We start from the raw sequence: 14,983 nt of genomic DNA, 5'->3' as shown, positions 1-14,983 counted from the left end.
AAAAACCGCTCAAGTGCGGGTCGGACTCGCCCACCGAGGGTTCCTTACGTTTTAGTATTTGTTGTTATAGCGGCATCGGCAACAGAAATACATCATTTGTGAAAATTTCGGTTCATTAGATACAGCCTGGTGACAGACAGACGGACAGAGGAGTCTTAGTAATAGGGTCTTGTTTTTACCCTTTGGGTACGGAACCCTAAAAATCGGCCCGTTTCGACCTGACGATGTCACCACCTGTCGAACAAATTAGGTACTACTTAGTTAGGTCACCTGTGTTAAAGTGACATCTTTGTTAGTTATTATTAAACAACTTGTTTGACATGTATAGTGTAAAGGTCACTCACACAAACAGGCGTTGAGTAATATTTTCTAAATTTTTTTATTGAATTTTTCAATAATATTATTGAATAATTGGCTCCATAAACCCGTTCAGACAAACGAATCTATACTACATAAACCTCAAAGTTTGTGGTGTAAGAAATCTACGTATTTTAAAAGAAAAACTGTAAATAAAATTGTATAAAATTCGGAAAAAAAAGAGAACCGCCGTTCAAAACACTTTAGAAAATTCAAATAACAAAAATAAAACTTATTTTTTAGGGCTAGTTAAATAAAAGCTTGTAAAAGTGAAACGAATACGCTAAGCCCGCGCTTGATCAATTAATTTGAAAATAGAAAAATAAAAAACAAATAAAAAAACATTACGAAATTTAACTTTAGGTGTAAAAAACAAAATACAAAAAGTTACGTAGCAGCATACAATTACTGGGGATCGAACCAGGGACCACCTGGTGCAAACGAAAAAAGCGAATGTTTGCAAAACACGCCATGATAGTGCTTACCTAAGCTGACGAAATTTAGCTACTCATTCTCGAGTATAAACTAAATATCTAAATACCGCCAAAGCCAGCATTACAAAATGTCTGCATTTTTCGACATTTAATCTTTAAACATATCTTAAATAGAAAATACTGTTATGATATCGATACGACTATTTGTTTAGGCGCGAGCTATCACGACTCCGCCATTTTGAAAAATTTCCAAAAACCGGATCGACAAAAAAATTCTATTTAGTCATAGAATTTGGTCACAAAATTTCACGAGAATCGGTTGAGAATTGCGACCTGTAGAGGAGAACATCCGGACATACAAAAGCAAAATGCGCGAGTCAAACCGTAGACCTTCGCTACGCTTCGGTCAATAATGAAACAGTGACAATATATAATTGTGCTACAAATTCCTTATATGACGTAAACACATTCACTGCTAGAGTGCCAGAGACCCGCTTGGCGGGTTCTCTCTTCGTAGGAGCTTTTCGATGCATACGGTTTTTCCCGTGTTATCGGCTACGCTCGTAGCACGTCGCACTGGCACTGAATGTGTTATATAGGTAATATAAGCAGTGTTTCGTAGACATCCCTTTTCCATGAAATACTCAAAGTTGGAAACAAAACAAGTTTAAATGAAATCTACTGATTTAAGGACTTAAGCTAAACGTGAGCTAAACTTACCTTCAGCGACATCGTTGTTCAGATGCACAAAGTGATATTTGGCACTTGAAGATGCGGAGTTTTGCTTCTGATTGTTCGCTTTCAAATTATCGTTTCGGTTTTGAGTAGGCGTTGTCGAGAAATATTCGTTTTTTGTCGACTGTTGTGTGGAGCCTTGATAATATTCTTTTGATGCTTGCGATTCTGGTAAACCAAAACTTTTTCTTTCCCCATTTATATACGAACTTTTTGTCTCTCGATCATTTTCCTCTCCTGATCCATTGAAAACAATTTTTTTAATAGTCTTCACTTCCTCTATTTCACTTATCTTATGCTCAGTGATCGTCGAACGCTCCGTTATTTCCTTCGACTTATGGAAGCTATTATCACTCATGGAACTTGTCATATTTTTAGTCTCGCTTTCAAATGTTCCGTTAAATTTGTGCTCTGGATTTAAGTATTTTTCAAACGGGTCACTATTCATTCTGTTGGATCTAAATGGGTTTTTCATTTCATTTTGATTTGGAAGACTTGGATTGTCTCGATTAACGTTATCATAAGAAATATCACTTTTTCCATTGGCAGTAGAGTTAGCATTAAATCCAAACCCATTGATTTTTTCAGTAAAATTTGAGGAATTAAGGTGACTATTGGATCCAAAATCGTTTGAGGCAAAGTACGAAGGGGATTTTAAATCTGGACTACAGTCATTGGGTTTGTTAGTTTTATTTCTATCTAAAGTAGATATTGACGATTTCCTATTCGATATAGGAAGTTTGGAAGCACTTGTATAGTTCGAGGGCAATGTTGTATAAAAGGGGTTGGTTGGATGGAACTTGAAAGGCTGTTCGACGGGCGCGGCCGATTTCACCAGAAGGGTGGAGTTGAGAGAGGGTAATGAGTTTAGTGACGAGCGAAGGGACAATGACGGGGCCCAGGTTTGAGTTATCGGCGGCTTGATGGTTGCATAGACTGGTTCTTGCAGCGTAGCTTCTTCTGTTGATGCCAACAACTGTGAAGGCCCTGAAACCAAACACAAATATGTTAATTGCTTAACTGTTCTGAGATGATAATAGTAACATCGAATAACGGTAATTAAGAAAAAAAAACAAATAAGAACTCTCGATTTACATTATCAATTGAACAAATAAAATTGTGTAGTTACATATATACAGCAGAAGTAAGCGCAGACAGAGACTTTAGTTTCCAAAGTACAGGAACGATTTTATATCATAAAGTTTAATCTAACATAAACTTGAGCATTGCTCTAGTCGTTCATTGTGGAAGTTCCTCCGCTAACTCGTCCTCATAGTTATATTTCCTTCCAACATTACAAGCAAACAGCGATAAAGTAGCCGCCTTGTAAATTGTAATAGAGCCGTTATTCTACGGAGGCATATGTATAGTTCATCCAAGAGTACTAGTGACTTTTAGTCGTAAGTCGAGAAATGAGTAGATTGTCGCGAATTTCCACTTGTATGCGGCCGCGGGGAATTATTTGTCAATGAAACCGATGGTGAGATTTCAAATCATGTTTTTATGCCAACGCAAACAAGCCTAAAGCCTGATGCTTGATGGTAAGCTGCTACCGTATTATAGACATATTATAGATGCTTGGAACTCTAGTGTTGTAAATATGCATGATGCGACTCCCTCAAAAACCCGAAGCTATTTTTTGCAATTCATTAGGTATGCCTAATCGAAGAAAATATTTTATAGTTACTGGGGTCAAAATTCTTTTCATAGTCTTGTTTTGGTCCCCAAAAAATGTGACGGAGTGGAGCTTTTTGTATGGGGTGAAATTTAGTTTATAAGTTTTCTCATAGGAATTTATAATCTACAGCTGGAAAGACATGCAATAGCACTCGATTTTTTTTATTTATTTGATTAAAGACAAGTGTAACAGAGTGGTCAGAAACAAGACAATGAAATAGTTATTTGTTATACAAGGGTGCAAAGTTGTATTTTACCAGCGAGTGTTTCAACACACGAGAAGTAAAATACATTTGCACCCGTGTGTAACACAAAATTTTTCCTCTCAGTATAGCGAGGAAAGTGCAACACCCACAGGCGTTAGATCATCTTCACTCATTTTTTTTACGATAATACGATATTATAACAGAAAACTCTGGAAATTGTGTATTTTTACGTGTCGGAGTCGGTGAGAAAATATTTCTTGACAATGTTGACGTTTCTGACGATGCGTTTTGAAATTGCATCGACTCAACTTGTGCGTTCAGAATTACATTCAACATCATTTAAAAAAACAAATGTTTCTTATGGAATTTAAGGTTTATGACTTAAAATCATTAAATAAAGCTACATTTGGTATTTTTTATTAAATTCTCAAACCATTTATTTAATGATAATTAATATGGAACGAACCATTATTATGAGCGTTTTACGTTTTGTTATCTGTCAAAAGCTACTTAAACACGCTCCATCCAAGGTCAAATTCCTTTCCCCACTAGTGAATAAAATGCGTTTTTCTCCGCTTGTTTTAAAGGATAAAAGACGGCTTTCCGAGCTAGTGAGGGGAAAAGAATTTTAACCCACTTGTTCGATTCGCCCATGCTCGCTGATAAATCGGAATAAAACCCCATGTCATATGCGATATGCGGACTTGTGATAAGTACCTACGAGGCAACAACAAAAGGAAGTACACTGGGATGCGGTATATGAATTAGCGAATATTTTGAGATTCATATTGCGAGTTAAATTATAACAGACGGGCGTACGTGAAGGATTTTCATAAGTCAGGCACTAATGTGCGCGGAGTATTCTAGGCTGGATTAGTCTCAAACGTAATAAAAATAAACCTTAGTACCCTGGGAATATGCCGTTGCACATAATTATGTACTTCTTTAAACCTTATGCCTTTGCAATAAGGTTTACTAATTGTTAGTTAAGAGTGGCGACCATTACTTTCATGCGATGGTAATGTTTCAGAAAGTCTAACGAGTTACGAATTTATCGATGTTATGTAAGAATAAATCATCTTATGATTTAAATAAATTAGGCACAAATTATTTAACTATACCTACACACAATTCAGAAATTCACGAGAAATTAAGTTTTCTGATGGAGAAACATTGCGCGGTACAAAGATCCTTAGGAGCCAGCACAACCGTAGATAAATGTAAAATTATTTAAGTACATATTGTTGTATACTTTGGTACATAATGTCAACTTGTTTTCAATTAGGAGCGTTGTTTCTTTATCACCCCTGACTTTGTGTACCAATAAAGTTAAAAGAAAATTACGAGCCGCAATCGCGGCTGACATAGTTCGGCAACTATCAATTCAGGAATACCTTCGCGTTCACGGTCTTACGAAATTTACGACAGCGACATTTTGCATCTACAGGCAATACCATACACCTTCGTGTTAATCTCGGGTCCTCATGTTTACGGACCCAAGGCTCCAACTATGGCCGTAACGGGGCTCGCGATTTTAAGAAATACTTAAGAATAATATAAATGCGTGACAGTAATAAAGTCATTACCTGACTAATGGAAAAAGAGGGTAAAATTTTAATTTTTAATTTTAATTCTTTGGAACTGGCTACACTTTAGCCCAAGCGGCCTTAATTTCATCTCAATTGCAGGCAGGATAAAATATCCACAATCAAAGGAACAGCGATTATGATTAAACTCACTACTGGATTGAAATAACATTTCACGTAATTTCTTAGTTGTGCGTCTGCTCACGCCTCTTACATACAGATAAATATATGCCTACACAGGTTCTGCTGTTTCATTAGCCAAACATTATGAACCACACTGCATAATCCTGCCACCGGAGACACTATGAATACCTAACAATAAGCCAAGTAAAGTATAGCCGGGAATCTCCGTCAAGCCAAGAGATTGCGACTAATCTCATCCGTGGCCAAAGCCGGGATGCATCCGACCGGACGCTATTGCAAATCGGTCGATATATATGTATATAAATCTGACTTCTAACAATATTAAACCCAATTTGGAAGAATCAACAACAAAAGAAGAAACAACATCTAAATATAAAAATGCACTAGCAATAAAAACATATCGCATATATCTTACTCTCCCATACTCTTGTACAGTCAAGGGCATTTATATATATAAGTACATTCCCAGTTTCAAAACTATGTGTATACGCTCTTACACCTTAGACAATAAAGTCGTGTTCACATATTTTTGAGCCATTTGTTTGGATCGATATTTTTGCCTTCGACTGTACCTACACCTTCTGACTGACAAACAAAACGACAGTGGCGTATTTTAAGTTTTGGAGTCTTAGCGAGGTTCTGCTTTCGCCGCCCTTGCAGCTCGTCGCACCGTTCCGTGGTCCCTTTTGGCCATAGGGCAAATACGCCCATGCAAAACGAGGAACAGCCGGATAAATAATCGATCAAACAACTGTCTAAAGTCGACTAGAGAACCGTTAGTGCAGTCAGACTGACCGACCGAGCGGGAATTAAGGGGCCCACCCATTACCAGTCTTGTCCAGTCCAGCAAGCAGCCTGTAAACCAGATAATAATTATACAAATATAATCTATCTACCATCCATTGTCTGACGACTTTTCATAAGCTAAATGAGGCAGAAGATTTTGCTTGCAGAAGATATATCTTTTTCGACTAGCATGCATCTGTGAGCATGCAACCGGAAGACCCTACGGATTTGCGTAGTGAAGGTTAAACGGAGGTATAGTAACTTTAATGAAACCCAGAGAATGTAAATGATCATATATGCTGTATAATTGTTACATATTTGAAAGTGTTTTTCAATAAAGTCACGTCAAAATTATTTACCCTTTTTCTAATGTTAAAAAAACATATTTCAAAACATGTATAAGTAAGCAGATTAATTTCATTAACACCCACATCGGGTTGCTTTGCATAAGTACAAGAATTTACACAAAAGTTTTCATTGCACGAGCTTGAGTTAAACGTACTTAAAATATGTATAGATGTACCAAATAAGTTAAAAAAATAGTCCCCGCTTAGCTTGCCGATGGCGTTTACAGACCGCTACAATGGAAGTCTGTATGCAGTCCGAGATTTATCTAGCGGTAATTAGTTCGCTTCCTATATTTCCTCACTCTCTGTTAATCCTTAATGCGATTCTGTTTGTCCCTTTAGATGATTGGTATGTAATGCCTTAAGACATTGACGGAAACATGGATGGAAAGTTTCTATAATTACGAAATATCCGACGTGGAAAAAAATCGAAAAATTCTTTCTTTTTCCCTATGCGAAAATTGGGGAACCAAATTTTCCATTTCTAAAATAGTATGTGTTTGTGTTTTGACATTTTTTAATACTTTGTAAAAGCAGCAAAAAAAGACGTGAAATGTGCCTTCACAATTTACACGTTCTTCTGTCGGTAGCCATAGATTGGTTTCCTATACTATATACAACAAGATTCGGGCCATAATTATACACTACTTATTAGGAGTGATCTTTAGTTCAATTTTATTTTCATTTCTCATGATCTAAAAGAGGGTCATTGGTGTTCTAGAAGGTGTGCAGAAAATGATACGTCTCTGCACTAGAGCATTTTACGTTCCAAGTACGATTTTATTTACAATAAGCAATTGAAATTTGGGTTTAAGGTGGTTCGATTTTCATACAAAATTCAATCTGCTTTAATTAAGGCACTACACACTATTACTACACAAATATTTGCTCATTTATCTACTTTCGAATATTCGTTTGCGCTAAATTAATAGAAAAACTTTGTTTCATACAGAAATCATACATAAATCAACGTAATCTTTTCATCAATTTTACGTATGTGTGTGTCACAAATGTCGTGTACAAATACGTTGCGTGCGGCGTTGCCGCTCTATGACGTTGGCGACGTTGCCTGGCCGACCTGGCAGGATTTGCAGTGCCGTCATGTTTAGTGCATTTTTTGTTGACAGTGTTGACACTGACACATAGGGTCATGTTTATTTTGACTTATCAATTTATTTGTGTAAATTGAAAATGATAGCAACGTCTAAATCAAGTTACAAAAATCATCGGTATTCTGGTCCGCGAAAATCCAGGAAAATTCAGACTCAATTGAAGCGGAATTCATGATGGTGAAGTTTCGTAAGGTACAGTTTCACTCCTTCATTGTACATTGTAATTTTCTCGTGCCGATCTTGTTAGAAAATAATTCTCACTTCTGCCGTAATGGTACGATAATAAGCAGTGAACAATACCTATATAATGTAATTATTACTGTTTTGGTTGCCGAATAGTCAATGTGTCACTAACTCTAGGTTTTTTTTAGGTATTGTGCAAAATGAAGAGGCATTCTTGGAAATAAAATGTTTTCCTTCATTAGCCAGAAAAAATCAGGACATCCTCACTGCAATAAAATAGAAACTTTCCTGGGGTTGAAAATGATGGAATTTTGTATATGAATGAAAAACACAATTATTACTACCAGGTAAGTAAGTGATAACTTTATTAGAATCCATATTGTTGCATCATCTTTCTTCCTATAACATTAGAAATATTGTGCTATCATGATATTATTTTTCTTTCAGGTACAGGGACAACTATGGATAACAAATATGAAAAAATGTTATTTCATTTGTTGTGTGAATCCATCTACACCAACAAGACATCCACTGCTGGACATAGGCCTCCCCCAGGGATCTCCACAACGACCGGTCTTGCAAGACCGGCCAAAATATCAAGAAATAAATAATATAAATAAACATGATAAATATCCCGTTTTCTATAATAGTTATAATTAGAAGGCCATGCAATGTTGTTACTCACTGTACTTGAATCCAAAAAACTAAAAATATAAAAAAGTTTTAATTTTATTTTACAATTACTACTTTATTATTAGTACATTATTGTACAACGTTTTACAGTACATAATTATGGCCCTTTACATTTTCGACATATGCACGTATATGCACCATATGTACTAAAAAGTATTTTACAGTACATATGGTGCAACTTTCTCGCCCTAGTGCGTAAAGAGCACTTTTCGTGCATATTTCGAAAGTTTAAAGGGAGAATATAATATCACTGAAATATATTTCGGTTATATCGGAATCAAACAAGGTATAAGAAAGATAACACAAAAAGAACAAAAAAAGTACCCCTGTCGTACCAGTCTCGAACCCGAATCCTCTTGCACGTATTTCCACGAACATACCGCAACGCCATTGCAGCATACTTACACTGCATGAAATTGTCTACTACAAGCATCACGGAAACACTATTTGCATGTGTGAGTAATAGTAGGAAATGGCATGACAGAAACACTCTGTCGACATTAAAGGTGGTTTTTGCACAATGAAGTATTCAATGTTTATTATAATAGTTCAATATTTATGTAAAGAGTGCGCTAAACATACTTTTAAGTATACAGATACCAACACTATTCCACAAAAAAATAAAACGTGAAAATTTGCGAAAGTGACGCCATCTAGCGGGGTTTAAGCTTTGGGTAACCTAGTCGAACCACCTATATTCTGATATTTAACTAAAACAAAATAAAACTATGAAAACGGATTATATCGCGTATATTGAATTCATAATACATCCCGACGTTTCGAACCCTTTACAGCATTTTCATGGTCAACGGGTGACTGAGGAAAAGCTACAAAGTGCAAAAAAAAAACACAAAAATAATGAACCATCATAAACTACAAACTTTAAGGCTGGTTTTTATTTCATGAGTACTATCGCGGTAACCGAAGACAATATTCTGATATTTAACTCCTCATTCCATAAATAACGATACTTTTGCCTAAATTGTTAATTGAAAGTACCCTCAAGAAATACTATAAAAATGTATCATGTTTAAAAAAAAACACATTTTTACTTTCCTCGTATTCGAAATGAAAAGTAGAGTGTTTAACTCGGGTGAAAGGCATCATTTCAGCCTCGGACTATTGGCGCTCTCACTGCGTTCGAGCGCCAAACAACCTCGGCATGATGAATGAGTGCCTGTTATCCCTTGGTTAACAATCCACTAATACGACCTTTGTTCTGTAAAATCGCAATTAAAACTCTTTTAGTGTTAATTGTAAAGTAAAGCTGCTAAGAACAGTACCGTTTCGAAGTTTCGATCTCTAACAAGCAGCAACTGCACTTTGCAATAAAATGGTAGCTATTAAATAGCACGGGTTAAGTGTTTGTTGGAAGTATTTTGAGTATAAATTTTAAGAACTTGACTCTCTTTTACGAGATTCAGCGCTTAAGAAAAAATCGACGGGTTTCTAAGGGTAAGCAATCGATGACATCACCGAAGCTTATAAAACATATCGCATGGTGTAGTCGCTGCCTATAGTTTCGATGTATTGTCTAAGCTAAGTGCTATAAGCGTCATATAAATTCATTACATACAACAATCGGTAGAGAAGCTATAGTTAAAATGAAACAGGCCCTACAATTTTTTTTGGCCCCGTTCAATCGCCTGGCGCCCAAGTTACTTTAAACACTTTAAGTTAATTTCAGTGCCCCTGTTAAGATGGCGCTCGCACCGCTGTATCGTTCCTTGGAAACAGTATACCATATACAGTACCGGTCAATATATAACTTTTGAGTGTTTTTGTATGAGCTTGTATAGAGTAAACAATATAGGTTAGTTTGTAGATTGCATATTTTACTAGTTATTTTATACAAATATATGATGACTATTGCAATGAAATACTGTGAATTACAATAGGATACTCAGCATATTACTAAAAAACCTCTAGTAAAAAAATGAAGATAACAATACATTTAAAAAAAAACCTCTAAGAAAAAACCATTACATGAGACCAATTTTTCTCATCGCCCGTACAAAGGAATACTACTAGACTACCTAAAGCAGTGAGGTGGAAGTCACTCACAAATATAAAAAAAAAGTTATACCGTAAAAACATGGAGGTGATATATTATTTGCCGGTACTGTACTTCTCATTCAAAGAGATATCCAAGTTCCTACTTCCTCACGGTACAGTCGATACACTCGATACATAGCAGACACGATATTGTAGAGTTAAGTTAAGTTAGCTGCATGAGTTTTAGTCCTTTTATTTTTATTTTAAGTTCTTCATTTAATATTCGCACGCCAGAAAAGGTGTATATAATGTGCAGAATACTTTTGTAAGTACCTACTTTATGTATAATATTGTGATAACAATAGGTATTGTATTTGCCATTAAACTTGGAACTTAGCAGTACGTATACCGTTTGCAGCTGCCATTGCCGAGGATATTGCCAATGTGTTAAAATCATGAGTCCACAGTCGTGTCTCGCCGGCGGCGCAGCGACGGCTCCGTGCATTCAACGTAGTGTCCTAGTTTGTATGTAACCGGCGCCGTGAGAAACGACAATGTGCACCGGAACTTAATAGTATCTGAGTTCATTTACGAAACTATAGAAACATGCCCAGGGGAGCACTAGATTCGCAAGCTGATGTTTCAAACTATACCTACCATTTATCCTGAGCAGTTGGTAAGAATGTATTAAGTATAGTTAACTACGGACTGGGTAACTATATACCCCTGATATACCCTCACCCCTCACCATTAGTTTAACGCGGCCTTAAACGCTGGCGACCTCGTCCTGACATTGGTGCATCTCGCTTGTACTAATGTCAGTACGAGGGAGATTTGTGAGTGAGTTTATGCAGTGACTAGCCAATGTCAGTGTCAAACTCGTGGTAAGGATACGAAGACCAGCCCGCGCAGCATGGTTCCCCTATCACTAAGTCCGTCACTTTCGCACTCACATACTTGTTAGAACGTGACAGGCTTGGTGATAAGCGTACCGTGCTACGACCCTTGGCCGTGTGCTACTGATTTTTAAAGTAAGTCAAATACTTACTTAAACTACATATATAGATGCAACACCAAAACTTTGGCGCAGCAAAAAGGTGTTTAATATATACAAAACCAGAAAACAGAAGCGTACAGTCGAAGTTACACAACGAAGGCCGCAAAAATATCTGACACGATTTTATTTGTAGAGCCATAAGAGCGTGTCACATATTTTTGCGGCCTTCGAAGAGTAAAATATTATTTTAGGTGACTGTACCTATTTGAACAAATGTGTCGTTTTCAAGCAAAAGGTCGCTTGCCATAAGGACGCTCTGACAGGTTTTTCGTTCTTCTTCTCGTTGTGTCTAGTTCTTTATTCAATGCGCCTCGTTTCCATATCAAATTTGAACAATATGGCTATTATTTCAAAAGTAAAATACGAAAGGTTAAAAGGAGACCATCGTGTTTGTTTACACAAATGGTAAACAACACAAATAACATTCAATAACTTACTTTTCAACTCGCTGCCTTTGCTTATTGATCTTCGCCGAGGTGACATCTCTCGGTCCCTGTGGGGAAAAACTTGTTTTAATAAATATTTGTCTATGACAGAACCTGACGTGGGACAGAGGAAAGATGACAGTTAATTGATAACAATATTTATGTAGTATAAGTATAAACTTAGAGGACACTCTTTTGCATGATTTTGTTTGTCTACAAAAGCGCATTATTAAAACATTGTGAAACGAGGGAGGTAAGTAAAATTTCTAGGGAGTTATAGCTTCTTTTTTGCAATTTACAATCCATAGCTCCCGCGGGAACAATATAGATACATTCGTCGTTTAGTACGCCTGCATGAAATAAGATCTTTATTCGAGCAAGTGTGATGAAATAGTGATTTCGATGCTAGTGCGGAAAGTGTGTCATTACTTCACGAGCACCGAGATATCTTGCCACGAGCCGTAGGCGAGTGGCAAGACTCGGGACGAGTGAAGAATGACATATCCGCACGTGTATCGAACGACGTTTTTAATACAGTTGCGAAAAAATAAGAAAAGCAACAAGTAAGGAATGGAGTTCGAAACTTTTATAGGTATTATTAATTCTGTGACATCATTGACATTGACATTATGAAGAGGTGTTTTTCTAGCTTTTATTCGACTAGAATCTAGAATAGGTTTTGTTATTATTATTGAACCCACTTCAATGAAAGTTTTTTTCAAATGCATGTTCTATAATACAGAAACAATTGCAAATATTAAAACATTGTACTATTATTACCTAAATATCGTTATTTTCGATTATTTGTGTATCGTATATTTATAAAAACAATATCGAATGTTGCCTTTGGGAACTTAAAACATTCTTGCAGTAAGAAAATACGCCTCTTCTTTGACAGGCGTTCCGTTCCATTCAGACAACTTATTAAGAACGGTTTTTCAACATTAAAAAATAAACGTGTTATAATACTTATAATAATGAAGTGGTAAGTAATAAAATATGAAATATGCATATTTTTCGTATTCTTACATTAACAGTAGGTTTTTATATTGATTACGACGTTTAAAGGAAACTAATATTAACACTCATCAATATCAATAAGTAGTCAAGTAAAAATTTAAAAAAAATTGAAAAGTAAAAAGCACTAGTTCGCGAAAACCAACTTTCCGCACGCTAAACAGCCACGAAAAGTAGCACTTTTTGAGCAACTGTATTAAAAATAATTTTATAATTAGGTACCTAGGTACATTCAATGAATGTCATTCATATTGTTCAACTATTCCTATTGAATCTTATTAAAAATAATGATATGATATGTTAAAACTCAATATGCTCAATATTACTTTATGCAATATATGTAAGTATATGTAAATATATTATATTTAATGAAACATTCATCAGAAATCTATTAGCTCTGTGAAAATAGATTGTAGTCAAATAACACAAATTTGACTACCATCTTACATTTATTTTCACAGAATTTATAATGGCTCAAACACCTAGTTCAAATACTTAATACCTGTCTTATGTACAATAAAGTGTTTGCATGCATACATACATACATACATACATACAACTAAAATACTGTTACAATATCCATTGCAAATATAAATTTTCCTAAATACTGTGTGTTATGTTTAAGTATAAATGCTTTCGTATTGTTCTTGTATATTCAATACATGTATTAAAACCACTTTGAATCTATTGCACATAATTCGTACCCTATCGCAAGATTCACATGCATCTGAAGCATCCCATCGCCAGACGCACGAGAAAGTCCATTTGGCCCGTCATACAGAGATTAAGCTAAGTGCTTCAATTTGCGGCCCCGGCTAATCTGCGAATGGGCCGATGCCGATGTCCGTGCCCGTGAAACACTGAAGAGTGAACGGATTAAATATGGACTGATGCGTAACTGAATATGTCAATGTATCAGTAGGTACCTAAAGCTTGTAGGAAGTCAGAAGCTTCAGCACTGCTTCGCGCCCGGATACAAGTTATGAAATGTTACAAAACTTACAAACTACTCGATATAGTTACATACTATTTCGATTAATATTATAGCAAACATTTAACTCATTTCTCTTTATATAAACTCTTAATTTCAATAAATTTACAAATCGAATTCAGTCGCTTTGTCTTGGAAATTCTCTTTTTTCTATTCACCCTTTACGACTTTTGACGGCATCCTTAGCCTAGTCGGTGGTGACCTCTGAAGCAGGAGGTCCTGAGTTCGAATCCTGGTAAGGGCATTATTCACAGATATTTGTTCCTGAGTTATGGGTGTTTTTTATGTATTTTAATATGTTTATTTATCTACACAAGCTTTATTGAGTTTACTGTGGGACTAGGTCGATTTGCGTTAGATAATATAATATAATATAAATTTTTACGAATAAGGCAATTTCGTAAAGGTTCTTAAATATCGTGCATTTAAATCATTCATTCTTTTACTATCCTTTTTGAAATTATGTAAATAATAGTAACTATTCAACTCCCTTTTGCCAACTCCTATACTATAATATAACACAATCAATTCACACAATAAGTAAGAACTGGCACATGAAATCGTGAAAAATCCACATCATTGCAAATATTTCATTTCCATACTAAAGCTCTACAGGTAGGTATACGAATAACATTCCATTTATGACTTTCATCGCACAGTCTTTTCCATTGTTTTTCTTCACTCCCATTCTACTCTGAAGCTATTTTTCCGCGAACCAATCTGCCGCATTTAAAGCGCAAATTTCGTATGTGAAAATAATTAATAAGGTCTGGAAACAAAAACGCTCGTTGTAATTTTGTTTACGAGGAAACTTTGAAAACTTTTTCGATTAAATTACTCGGCAAAAGAGCCAGCTGTTCTAAATATTGATGCCTGTCCTGTGCCTCATCTTGACCATTTCTCGGTTGCACCCTAAGAAAGCCGGAGTCAATTTGGCAAGCCCAAAAATTTGAGCAAGCACTAGTTTTTACGTACACCGTTCGTGACTGCTAATAACGAAATTTTCAATAGAAGGGAATAAGTAGGCTTATTTACACTCTAGGTAAAATATCAAAAGAAATGTAGTAGGTACATTACATTACACGTCGAGAAACCTAATGGTAGGAGCCGCAGTTCGAACATTACATTACATTGTAGGCGCTGCTCTAAATACTGACATCCGATTACAGCATTAAATCGGTGCATAAAATGCAATGTGATTTCAAACCAATTTATTTGACGTTGTAAGTTTTACTATC

General features: G+C 35.8%; 1 protein-coding gene across 3 annotated transcripts in view; it reads right to left on the bottom strand.

Annotated features, from left to right (window-relative positions):
- The window catches only part of LOC134743561 (uncharacterized), a 252,919-nt gene that overhangs the window by 164,746 nt on the left and 73,190 nt on the right, over positions 1 to 14,983 (bottom strand). For all 3 annotated transcript variants that reach the window (XM_063677074.1, XM_063677076.1, XM_063677075.1), the window contains 2 exons: positions 11,750 to 11,805; positions 1,512 to 2,513 (listed from right to left, as the gene is read on the bottom strand). In XM_063677074.1, the coding sequence (XP_063533144.1) occupies positions 1,512 to 2,513; positions 11,750 to 11,805 (1,058 nt within the window). The remainder of the gene's footprint in view (positions 1 to 1,511; positions 2,514 to 11,749; positions 11,806 to 14,983) is intronic.

Source organism: Cydia strobilella, chromosome 8 (assembly GCF_947568885.1).
Source record: "Cydia strobilella chromosome 8, ilCydStro3.1, whole genome shotgun sequence".
Lineage (NCBI taxonomy): Eukaryota > Metazoa > Arthropoda > Insecta > Lepidoptera > Tortricidae > Cydia > Cydia strobilella.
Note: the sequence above shows the minus strand (reverse complement) of the source record. Positions and strands in the feature narration are given on the sequence as shown.